Source organism: Carassius carassius, chromosome 14 (genome assembly GCF_963082965.1).
Source record: "Carassius carassius chromosome 14, fCarCar2.1, whole genome shotgun sequence".
In the NCBI taxonomy this organism is placed as follows: domain Eukaryota; kingdom Metazoa; phylum Chordata; class Actinopteri; order Cypriniformes; family Cyprinidae; genus Carassius; species Carassius carassius.
In genome coordinates this window covers 4,631,622-4,644,657 of record NC_081768.1, presented here as the reverse complement: position 1 = coordinate 4,644,657, position 13,036 = coordinate 4,631,622, and the positions used below count along the sequence as shown (strand labels likewise).

The 13,036-nt window shown below is 35.9% G+C and overlaps 1 protein-coding gene across 1 annotated transcript in view; it reads right to left on the bottom strand.

The window, feature by feature from the left end:
- The window catches only part of LOC132156757 (MAM domain-containing glycosylphosphatidylinositol anchor protein 1-like), a 270,738-nt gene that overhangs the window by 23,664 nt on the left and 234,038 nt on the right, over positions 1 to 13,036 (bottom strand). Inside the window, exon 16 of the mRNA XM_059565763.1 lies at positions 2,405 to 2,535. Within this exon, the coding sequence (XP_059421746.1) occupies positions 2,405 to 2,535 (131 nt within the window). The remainder of the gene's footprint in view (positions 1 to 2,404; positions 2,536 to 13,036) is intronic.

The window sequence follows — 13,036 nt, the reverse complement described above, 5'->3', positions numbered from 1 at the left end:
AAACTTAATGCTTTGAAATATACTCCAATGTATCGTAGTTCAGGACACCAATGTGTATCTATATTGAAATTAATTCTGAAATTTGTAATGTTACAGTTATACAAGAAAATAATTCAGAATACAATGGAACTGAATGTACACATATTATTTTAGATCCAGTTCTCAACTCCCAAACTGTTCTATAACATCTCAGAGCTCCTCCAACGCTGTGAGGTCTGTTAGATCTCTGTAAAACCCCAACTATCAATCCCGCTCAGTTTAACCTCAAACATGCTGCGTGTAATAGATTCACACAGTCGAGTAAAGCTTTCGGATAAAGTAACGCTGTTGTGATTCTGCTTGATCCATCAGGCTTAGCAATGGGTGAGACGCTTCATACAACGATGCAAAGACATAGTTACTTTTTCTCTGAGATTCTGTGGGAAAATGATGCTAATTTATCTTGGCAAGCCTCCACATTCACTCGATCCACACGGCAAGAGTCAATGGAGGAACAAAGAGGAAATGAGAACAGAGCAAACAAACAGACAACACAGAAACATGGCTGTCTGAAGGACTTGTCAAGTCCTACTGTCCAGGAATGCCTGGATTGGTCTTTAGCATCGATTGATGGAGGACAACTGGGGCCTGGATGAGAGGTGAGGATCTATTTACGTCTTCAAGTGTCAAATACGTGACATTACTGAGTGAAATGAAAGAGACAGCACAGAGAGAGGAGAGAGGCTAGCAACTGGTTTTTCCAAACATTAACTGTGCGGGAAAAGAAGTAAAAATACCAGTTTTTCCCAATCTAGATGGCAAGTGAAAAGTGAGAGGTGAGAACAGGTTTGGCCAATATAAAATCTAATTTTACCCTGTTTACTTATTCTGTTGACCCTATTCAGTTATCTGAAACAGAAACAAGTATTCAACGAGACAAATGTAGGAATTTAATACCAGAATGGAGTATTTGTGGGATCAGCCAAAAAAACAGAAAAGTCATGTAAAATAAGACTGGAAATGCAAAATGAGAAAAATAAAAAATTACAAGTTAATTTTGATTTCATGCTGACTTGTTCCTACATTTACTGTGCACGATTCATTCATTCAGTTCATATTGCTGTAAATGTTTTCCTAATATTCATCAAAATTCAATAATGTTGTCCACCTATGCAACAACTTCTTTTCTGCTGTAATCCACAAGGGTGAGGCTAAACAATATTAATATAGAATAACATAGCCTATATTTCCTGATCCAATCAAATCCCAAAGGACAAAAAACCATTCCTGTCCTACATTGTTTCCCACTGAAAAATCAGTTTCACCTGGAAATGTGTCCCATTATGAAAGTCAAATACAATTGCTTGTTGTCTTTAAGCAGTAGTTGTAGAAAGAATGGGGGTAAAATAATCTGACAGGACCAAGACCAATGAGCCCAGACTTAAGTGTCCCATTTACCTGTAAACTCTCTCTTTTTTTTCCTCTGAATTATCTGTCTTCATTTCCATCCCTATTGCATGCGGTGTTCATCTTTTTCTGCCCTTCTCTCAGTTTCCTTCACTGTATGAATCACCTCTTTTTCAGTCCTGCTCTCAATTTGTCATTTTCTCTCTCCAGCATCTTTTCACCTCTGTGACGAGCAGTAAATGTCTCCTGGTCTGCAGCTGTTGTGCTGAGAGCTCAGCTCAGCAGAAACACGGGTCCAGAGGAGAGCGGTAGAGCACGACTCAGCGCTTCCTCAATCACCCCCCACCCCTGACCCTCCAACCACACACACACACGTACAGACATAGCACACGTGCCAACTAGGACTGCACAAAATACCTAAAAAAAAAAAAAAAAAGGATAAATACCAATGCAATTACCGTGCCACTGTGTTAGATTCAAAATGTTCAAACTATAAAATACAGTTTAAATCTGATTAAAATAGTCCCTATTGTTTTTCACTTAACAAACAAAAGGTCCATTAGATAGCATTACTTAATACAGTATATTAATATTACATTTATAACATTAATATTAAACATTAATGTTAAAATGAACATTAAATAAGATTACCAATGCTTTAGAAGTATTTTTTGTTAATGTAGTCAACTAATGTTACCAAATGGAACCTTATAACAGAAAGTTTCTATAATGCTTTAACACTTGTCAAACACAAGTCAGGAAACATTGCAAATCTAGTCTAATGACACAATGTTAGGAAACCTGATATCCAAATAACAATAATGCTTATTTTATATCTCGCTAGCAAAAGCATCATGCACATATCAGAAATATTTCATATATCCCCAAGCCCTGCAGCATGTCCAAACGTGCTATAGAAAATATATTCCCATGCACAACATGGAAAACACACACACAGTGATCAGAAGAAGACACATTTGCATACAATGTGTTTGCATACAAGCTCCAATGCACAGACCTGGAATGGTCCGCTCGGATAGATCTCAGCATCTGCCTTCCTCCATTCAGGCCCCTGGTGTCCGGAGAGAGTCCAGATGGCAGAATCCACAGTGGCGATGCTCTTCACCCTCATCAGAACATTGAGACTACCTGCAGACACACAGGAAACAGGGCACAGGAACAGTGACACCTTCGCACTTTGTAATCTAGTCTGGCCATAAAAATGCAAATTTAAGCATAATTTAACTTTATGAAGATACATGAGGGATGCACAACAATTCTGATATCAAACAAAGTACAGATGTACTCAAAAATCAAAACAGCACAGAAAACAGAAGATCAGTTATTTGAGTATTTTCACAATCCCAGTCAATCAGACTGGACCTTGTGTTTCTGATATGCGTTTGTTATATGCAAAAGATAAAATACTTTCTTACAAACAAAATATTTGTGCCAACAACTGCATGTTCTTTTACCACCTCAGAAAAAAATAGATAATTGTGTGGGATTCAAACAATTACTGGAAATCAAGGTCCATCAGGATCAGTGAAATCGGGCAAACTCAGGATTTGACACAAATTATGACAGATCATTGCTTCTGCTCTAATAAGACCCCTTTGACCCACCGCTGGTTTGAGTAGATTAGTGTTTCTCTGAGGGATTGCACAAAGCCCGACTTTACCACTGTGACAAATATAAGGTCAAATACATAACGCAACCAAATATCACCACCACAGTACACTGGAAAACTGATTTTAAAAAATTTTTTAAAGTGAGTGAAAGTGAATAGTAAATAGTAGGTTTTGTGTTTTGCAGAATGCACAAGCATAATTTCGATTATGAAATTCTATCTAGCGAAGCACTGTAAAATGTGTGTGTCTGTGTGTAAGTTATATATACATATAAAAAAAATAGATTACTGGGGTGTTTTTCAAGAAAATGCTATTTCTTCCTACTTTAAAATTCCACATTCAAGTCGTTGTGTTACTTGCAATTTTTTTAATAATTGAATACATTTACAAGCAATTTCTCAGTAAAAAAGTCAATCCTGCACCACATTTGTTTTCAGTGTACTTTAAAATACGTGATTGTGTGATTTATTTGGAATGAACTAAACAAAGGTCATTTGTTATAAAGTCTGTAACATTGCAAATATTATTACTTAAAACAAGTATTTTAATATTCTACTGCTGAAACTGCTATTTTTACTTTTATTTTCAGGCTTTGGAAGTTTTTTGCATTATATATTTGAGAATATATATTCAAAAACCTTTAAAAAATGGTTTAACCTGCACACTTCTCTACTTAACACCACAGTAATAACTTTATAATAACTTTGTTCATAAAATACAAAATGTTAACCAGATCATTAAAAGTGCAGCTCTGCTAAAACAGCTTGTCTGGAAAATCAAGATGTGACATGATAAATTGATCTATATTCATCAGACGCTCTGTGGGTTTGTCGTCTGAGACTGACGTGTGATAGATCAGCTCCAGAAACACAACTCTCCACAGGGCAGAGGCATCTTGCACACACACACAAACACACACTGTGATTATGTGAGGTTTAGAGCGTTTATTATCAACTCCAGCATTGAAATCTGTCACAGACACTGAGCACAAACACACACACAGATGATGGAAGGCAGTGAAGCCAAGTGGCACCTTTATGACTCATGCATTAAATTATTACTCTGACTTTGTGCTTAAGGGAAACCAATATATAATTCAGTTGCACTTTGGAACAAAGAGAGAGTAAGAGAGAGAGAGAGAGAGAGAGAGCGAGAAGGGAAACTCACTCTAATAGAGTCAGAATGTGTCATTACTGTACAGATATTACAGTAATCAAAGCAATCTGAGGAAAATCAGGAGCCTTTAACGGTAACGGTGTGTTGTATCAGAATCTCACTATTAGCTTGCTGGCCAGACTGAAAGCGTCTGCCACGTTTCAATGACCCCAATCACGCTGAAGAGCTGCTCGCTGCCTGATAAACAAACACAAATTGTGTGCTGGTGTATCTTTAAGGTGATTACACACTGTTGACTCATAAACCGTTGTGAGCAATGAGCCAGGCACTTAAAAATCACCCTTATGTGAAGACCTTTGAAAATAAACAGCTAACCCAACCTTAGAGAAACAATCGTGTCTGTGTAAGGACAGGCAGTAGTAAAGGCCTAGGGCTTCAAACGGACCCCTGTGCTGCCAGAGAAAGACAGCATCAGAGGCCCTTGGCTAACCTTGACACAGGTCAAACACATCCAAACTCTCATTCATCTCCATAATGAGCAGAAGATGGAGGTTGAGCGGGAAAGCTGGGCAGTGGCAGGCAATTTTAAAGCACATTCAAAGCATGTGTGGTACAGAGTTTGCTTTTCTGTGCTGTTTGTTTTCTTGAAAGTGTTTACAGTCATTTCCGTTAAATGGAATTATGATTTTAGGTTAACATTTATCTTTTTTTTTTTTTTAGTTCAGTTTTAAACTGAAATAAGTGGTATTATTGTTAGCTAAAACTGGTAAATATTAATATTCATTCCTTTAGGAAAAATGTATTGCTCAGTGGTTGCTTTTCCTAAGCTCAGGAGACTTAGATGAGATTCTCATATATCTCTCATTTCAGGATCAACAGCATTTCAGATCTTTCTCCTAAAATTCAGTGTAATTTGCATACATATTTATTTCTAAAATGCTGGAAAGTATTTAAAAGAAATACAGCGACTAAATACAAATACAAACTCCACCACAGCGACTAGGAACAGAAAGAGAAGAAAACCACATAAACATTTGAAATGGGTCTTTATTATGGCAGCAGCAGTTATACAATTTTAAAATGTGTATTATAAACAGATATATACATAACTATATAGCGTTTAATTATACACAACTATAGCGCATCTATTTTCCTATTTTTAAACAGGAGATTTAAATGATCAAAAAATAAATAGGATTATACATTATAAATATGCTTGGAATAAAAAGAATACATTTTACATGATAAGTATTTTTAAATACATTTTACAGAATAATAAGAATACATTTGTAAATAAAATTCATTTTGCAAGAATTATCAGAAACAATTACCGTCCGAAACGCGTTTTAGTTGTGATTCTCGTATATTTCTCATTTTAGTCTCAACAGAGTCTCAGATGTTTCAGTGCATGTATTTTCTTTGATTGAAATGGTGTAGATAAATGACACTGAAGCCAACCAGAGGGCGGAAAAATAAAATAAAAGAGACTTTTTTAACATTTCAAATATTTTTACTAGACAGAATTGAGGTAGCTTAAGATTGAATGGAAACTTTTGCTTGATTCTCCTGCTTCTCAAACTGGTCTCCTCCTGAGACAAAAACTGTAATACTCTCACAATGGTCTCCTTTAAAGCTTTAAAAGAAATCTCAATAAGATCACACAGTGTGCTCAGATATTTCTCCTACACTAAAGACTCGAAAGCTGTTACATTTGTCTAGCATTACAAAGTCAAATGCCTCAATATGAGATCAAACATTTAAATGTACGTCATATGTATTAAAAATCAAATTAGTCCATTAATTACCAAGACTGAGTCATAAGCCATTTATGTGCCTTTCAGCAAAGAAAGCTCCAGGGTTACATTTTCTGTAAATCAGTTTCAACAACAAACTGTGTGCCTAAGTACATAAACATTGTCCTATAAAAAGTAACATTATATTTCTGCATAAAAGAAAAATCTAAGCACAGTGTGTGATGTTCTTGAGATCTCTTCTGAAGCTTTAAAGGAAACAGATGTGAGACCACCATAGTCTTTAGACTAGGAGAAATATCTAAACACAGTGTAAGATGTTGTTGAGATCTCCTTTAAAGCTTTAAAGGAGACCATTTTGAGTGTTTTTGTCTCAGGAGACAAGATTGAGAAGCAGGAGACTCAAGCAAAAATCCCCATTAGATCTTAAAGTAACTTCATTTCTGTCTAGGAGAAATATTTGAGATGTTAAAGAAATCTCACTTTTGATTTTTCTTTCCTATGGGTTATCTTAATACGTTTTTTTTTTATCTTTATACTACCATTATATCTTTATACTACCATTATACTACTTACCTAAAGGATTATTAGGAACAGCATACTAATACTGTGTTTGACCCCCTTTCACCTTCAGAAGTGCCTTAATTCTATGTGGCATTGATTCAACAAGGTGCTGAAAGCATTCTTTAGAAATGTTGGCCCATATTGATAGGAAAGCATCTTGCAGTTGATGGAGATTTGTGGGACGCACATCCAGGGCACGAAGCTCCTGTTCCACCACATCCCAAAGATGCTCTATTGGGTTTAGATCTGGTGACTGTGGGGGCCATTTTAGTACAGTGAACTCATTGTCATGTTCAAGAAACCAATTTGAAATGATTCGAGCTTTGTGACATGGTGCATTATCCTGCTGGAAGTAGCCATCAGAGGATGGGTACATGGTGGTCATAAAGGGATGGACATGGTCAGAAACAATTGTTACGATCGGAGACCCAGGGAAACGCAGGAGACGAGAGATCCAAACGCAGTGTGGGTTTATTTGGGTAATCCAACTCAGAATCCAACATGCAGGGGTCAAAAACAAAAATCCATCCAAACAAATAAACAGGAAAAGGAATAGGAACAGGAACAGGAATAGAACCTAGAAACTCGGAATGCGAGGAAACTGGGTGACAGAAGGAAAGAACTCCATGAAGACAAACTGGTTAATATAGGCAGGGTAATGACTATCAAGTGAAGACACCTGAGTGCAATTAACAGGAGTGCAATTACTGTGATGAAGGGACAAGGCTTAGTGGGAATTGTAGTGCCTACGGTGAGGTGACTATGGGGAAGTGAGACCACTAGTGGAGACTCAGGGAAACAGAGACCAGACAGCGTGACAACAATGCTCAGGTAGACCGTGGCATTTAAACGATGCCCAATTGGCACTAAGGGGCCTAAAGTGTGCCAAGAAAACATCCCCCTCACCATTACACCACCAGCAGCAGCCTGCACAGTGGTAACAAGGCATGATGGATCCATGTTCTCATTCTGTTTACGCCAAATTCTGACTCTACCATCTGAATGTTTCAACAGAAATCGAGACTCTTCAGACCAGGCAACATTTTTCCAGTCTTCAACTGTCCAATTTTGGTGAGCTCGTGCAAATTGTAGCCTCTTTTTCCTATTTGTAGTGGAGATGAGTGGTACCCGGTGGGGTCTTCTGCTGTTGTAGCCCTTCTGCCTCAAGGTTGTGCATGTTGTGGCTTCACCAATGCTTTGCTGCATACCTCGGTTGTAACGAGTGGTTATTTCAGTCAAAGTTGCTCTTCTATCAGCTTAAATCAGTCGGCCCATTCTCCTCTGACCTCTAGCGTCAACAAGGCATTTTCGCCCACAGGACTGCCGCATACTGGATGTTTTTCCCTTTTCACACCATTCTTTGTAAACCCTAGAAATGGTTGTGTGTGAAAATCCCAGTAACTGAGCAGATTGTGAAATACTCAGACCGGCCCGTCTGGCACCAACAACCATGCCACGCTCAAAATTTCTTAAATCACCTTTCTTTCCCATTCTGACATTCAGTTTGGAGTTCAGGAGATTGTCTTGACCCGGACCACACCCCTAAATGCATTGAAGCAACTGCCATGTGATTGGTTGATTAGATAATTGCATTAATGAGAAATTGAACAGGTGTTCCTAATAATCCTTTATGTGAGTGTATATATATATACTTTGAACTATATATATATATATACTGGCTACTTTGAAGAACATAGAATATGACATATTTTCAGTTGTTTCACACTTTTTTGTTATGTATATAATTCCACATGTGTTAATTCATAGTTTTGATGCCTTCAGTGTGAATCTACAATTTTCATAGTCATGAAAATAAAGAAAACTCTTTGAATGAGAAGGTGTGTCCAAACTTTTGGTCTGTACTGTATATATATACATACATACATACATACATACATACATACAAACAAACACACACACACACACACACACACACACACACACACACACACACACACACACACACACACACACACACACACACACACACACACACACACACACACACACACACACATATTTAAGTTATTATTTTGTCATTAACTAAAATTATTTAAAAACTTTTATGTTAATTTATTTTTTCATCTTTTAGTTATACTTTCACTGAAAAATACTGCAACTAGTTGCCAATATAGTTTTCATTTACTAAACAACAACAAAACTAATAAAATTGACAAAAACATACAACTAAATTATTAAGACCTACACTAAAATGACAATCTAAATTCCAAATAATTAATAATCATGACAGTATAATACTAAATGAATCATACTGAAATAAGTGATTGAAGATCAGCTATCTAAACATTATCATTTGACAGATTATGATTAACCAATCAGAGGCAAGTATTCCTGACAGTTGAAAGACGAAGAATACATGCAACAATTAGTCTGAACAAACAAGCCCTTTAGTCTTGTACCATATAAAGTGTGTGCATCACTAAACAAGGACAAAGACTGACGAAAGCCCTTGTGAAGCATCTGTCATCCGCTAACAGCAGCAGGGTCACACTCTGATGCTGTAATGAGTGAAGGATCTAATGGAAAGACTGCTGCTGTGATTGACTTCTGCTCTAATGGATCCACTGGCTGCTGAACTCCTTTGTAATGAACTTCAAGCCTAATAAACTTGTGGTCTATTAGAACATGCTATTGTGTTGCTCTTGATGAAAAATCAAACAGACGACTGCGATTAGAGGAAAGTGAATGACATGAAAAAGACACCATGAAATTGAAATGGGCAATTTAACTGACACATTTTTAGGGATGCATGTTAATCTAATCTATTGTTCATTAGCCTAATAGAACTTTGTTTATCATTAGCCCTGACCATTTACTCAGAGTAAAATAGATAAATACAAAAAAATTATAAAAAGAGGGAATAATAATAAATAATAAATATTAATAATAATCTTATATTAATAAATATAAAAACTCAAGAGACTTAATTTAAATTAAGAAATACAACAAAATAAGAAGAAATAATATTAATTGTTGTTTTTATTATTATAAAATGTAATAACTAAAGAGACTTCATTTAAATACAAAATACAATAGATATAACAAAAAATAAAAAAGAGGAAATTATTATTATTATTATTATTATTATACAGTGACTAAATATATGTAAACAAAAATACAATAGTTACAACTACAAATAAAAAGAGGAAATAATAATAATTTATTATTATTATTATTATTATTATTATTATTATTATACAGTGACTAAATATATGTAAACAAAAACACAATAGATACAACTACAAATAAAAAGAGGAAATAATAATAATTTATTATTATTATTATTATTATTATTATTATTATTATACAGTGACTAAATATATGTAAACAAAAATACAATAGATACAACTACAAATAAAACGTGGAAATAATAATAATTTATTATTATTATTATTATTATTATTATACAGTGACTAAATATATATAAACAAAAATACAATAGATACAACTACAAATAAGAAGAGGAAATAATAATAATTTATTATTATTATTATTATTATTATTATACAATGACTAAAAACATGTTAAAACAAAAATATAACAGATAACACAAGAATACAAAGCATAAATAAATAAATAGTTTATAAAAACAATGACTAAAAACACTTCACCTGCACTGAAAAAAAAATGTGAATGCATTTTACATTACAATTGCATTTGAGGGCCTCAAACCTAAAAACACAGTGAAACAACAGCTGTAAGGTGCATGAAGCATTTCATTTAAAAGAGAGACAAATTGCATGACACTGAAATTCTGATGCTAATTAAAATCAAATACAAACAGCACCTAGAAACCCAATGATCAAGCCATCAAAAACAACACAAATACATGCTTCCTCCCTCTAATCAGATAAACCCATCTGGAAATATAGAGTGAATGTCTCTGTCTCTCTACTAGTAAAGATTTATTGATCCAGTAAAGTAATGCAAAGTTCTTTCTGTAGGACCACCAAACAGAGACTAGCCTCCAGATAACTGAATATCCTCCCAACACACACACAGGATGTTAAACACTGCATGCTGTGATAAAAATCTGTGGTGTTTTCTGCATTCATACATATATTCTACTCTTCTAGGAAGAGCGGAAAATCTGTAAATAGCGCAAGGCTAAAGTGTCAATGTGCTGATGTAGCTCTGTTGAAAGTAGTGCTAGTGTGGCATAACCAACGCAGAGCTAATGTCTTCAATTGCTAATTGGGATGTAATCAAATCTAATGCAAGCACAGTGGCGCAAATAAAAGTCTAAACTCTCATTCTACTAATTAGGTTGTAATTTACGGCCAGCGTAGAGCGGCTAACAGAGTCCTACACATTAAGATTGCTAACAGGGACGTCTGTCTCGCAGTAGGGCGTCTCATGTAATGAGAGTCGAGCCAGCTGTGCCTCCCTCTCAGTTTAGCATCTGTGCCCACAGTGCCGCCCACATGCCAATGCACAGACTAATGATTAGCAGATTAGTGAACACAGGCCGTAATCAGTAGAAATCACGCCAACATTCAGCCAATAGCAGATCACTGCCACCAGCCACATGTAGAACAGATAAAAACTCTTTAAATCAGCCTAAGATCATCTAGTGTGGTCAAGCTGGTTAGGCTAGTCTTTTCTGATGGCTTTAGGGGCTTTTGGTGATCTCAGACCAGCAAACTACCTTACGTAGTCCTGATGTAAATAAAAGCAGATGCAAAAATAAAAAACATCACACTTTATTTGTGTTAGCATGTTGCTGAGCTACTGAAAGGATACTCTAACAAGCATAAAATACATCTACACATAAACACTGAAAAAAATAATAACTTAAATCATATTAAACTGCTTTATTGAGTTTTTGCTTCCAAATGATTATTTGTATTTATTATGTATTATGAATAACTGAATTGAATTGATCTGAATCATTTATCCTCTGTAACAGCTGCTTTCGAGAGGAAATTGCATAAAGTTGTCAATTATATATTTTACACACCCACACACACAAATAAAAAAAATGATAAAGAATTAAGCATTCTGTTCATTAATTAAAATGAAGGTGAAATATGAAAAATAAAGAAAAGAAGGAAGGAAGGAAGAGAGAGAGAGAGAGAGAGGGGGAGGGAGGAAAGAAAGAAAGAAAAAGAAAGAAAGAAAGAAATTATGCTTAGGCAACTATCTGAAATAAAGTATGAATTATTTAAATTAAAACAAACATACATTTTAAACCCCCAAAATTAATTAAACAGGACAAATATGAAAAATGAAAGCAAATATATATTTTAACATATTATAAATAATATTCAAATTGCTTTATGACACAGATGTTGTTTTCATTTTGGAATACAGTTCATCTTTCTGGTTACTGTGATGCTACCCAACTTATTTTAGCACACAGACGTAAACAAAAGGTCACAAGAAGTGGTTTACACTAGCACTACAATAATCTAATAGCAAATGGAAACACCACTAGACCGCCTACTCTCATTTTAAAGCAGACAGAGACAAATATGATGAGTTAGAGAGCTTTAGCAGACAGCTTGAGTATGAGGTTATGTCCATGTGCACCCTAGGGTGATTTTGATCATGATTAATGTGGTTCGCTTTTCAATTTTAATTTTCATTAAGGACCTGCTGTCCTCTCCGACTCCTAAATAGCAATGGAATGAATAAAACATGTCCTTTGAAATATACAGTGCAGGCCTGCAGCAGGGAATCCAAAATGCCTTCGGAAAGCCGAACAGACTGAAGCGCGTTGTGTGTTCACCAGCCGCCCCCCACCGCGAGCCCAGTCCATGTCATGACTGGCAACTGGCAAATAATTAGACGGCCTCGTCTCATTAGAACAGGAGACAGCGCACAGGTAAAGAGAGTGAGGTGGAGACAAACAGCTAGAGAGAGCGACGAGCAGAAGAGAAAGAGAGAGAGAGAAGCACAATTTCTGAGCCGTTAATGGGCTGATAAAGTTTGAAGAGAGAGTGCAGATAAAAAGCGAGGGGAAACAGGAAGTTCGGTTACTTTATTTGTCAAGCTGAAAAATGAGAAAACAACAACAGCAGTGAAAACTTTTGGTCTGCTGTCGAAACTTTGGTTGGAGGAGTTTTGCGTGATGAAGTCCATGATACATTAATGAGCAATTAAAGTCTGTGTGTGCGAGTGTGTGCGATAACAGGTGGTTGCCAGATAGTCACAGATCTTTGAACCCCATCAGGAACACCCATAAATCACTGTGCAAGGCGCATTTTTAGAACAACATTATTTGCTTCGTTTATGAGTCATTTATGCCTTTGAGGTCCCAAAAGAGAGCTTTTGTCAGATTTAGCTCATTTCTGGGGAAATTTTTGTCCTCAAACTATAGTAAATCCCTGCCACCCACACATATATAGCACCCTGCATAAACAAACATTTCACATGCAGGTTCTGCTCCCAAACATAGTCTACTGCCTAATTAGAACACATTTTAGGTGCAACTGTAAGGCTTACGTGGGTTTGCTTTTTTATAGGGATAGTCCACCAAAAAAAAAAAAAAGAAGAAGAAGATACCTTAAAGCAGCGGTTCTCAATTCCAGTCCTCGCGCCCCACTGCTCTGCACATATTGTATG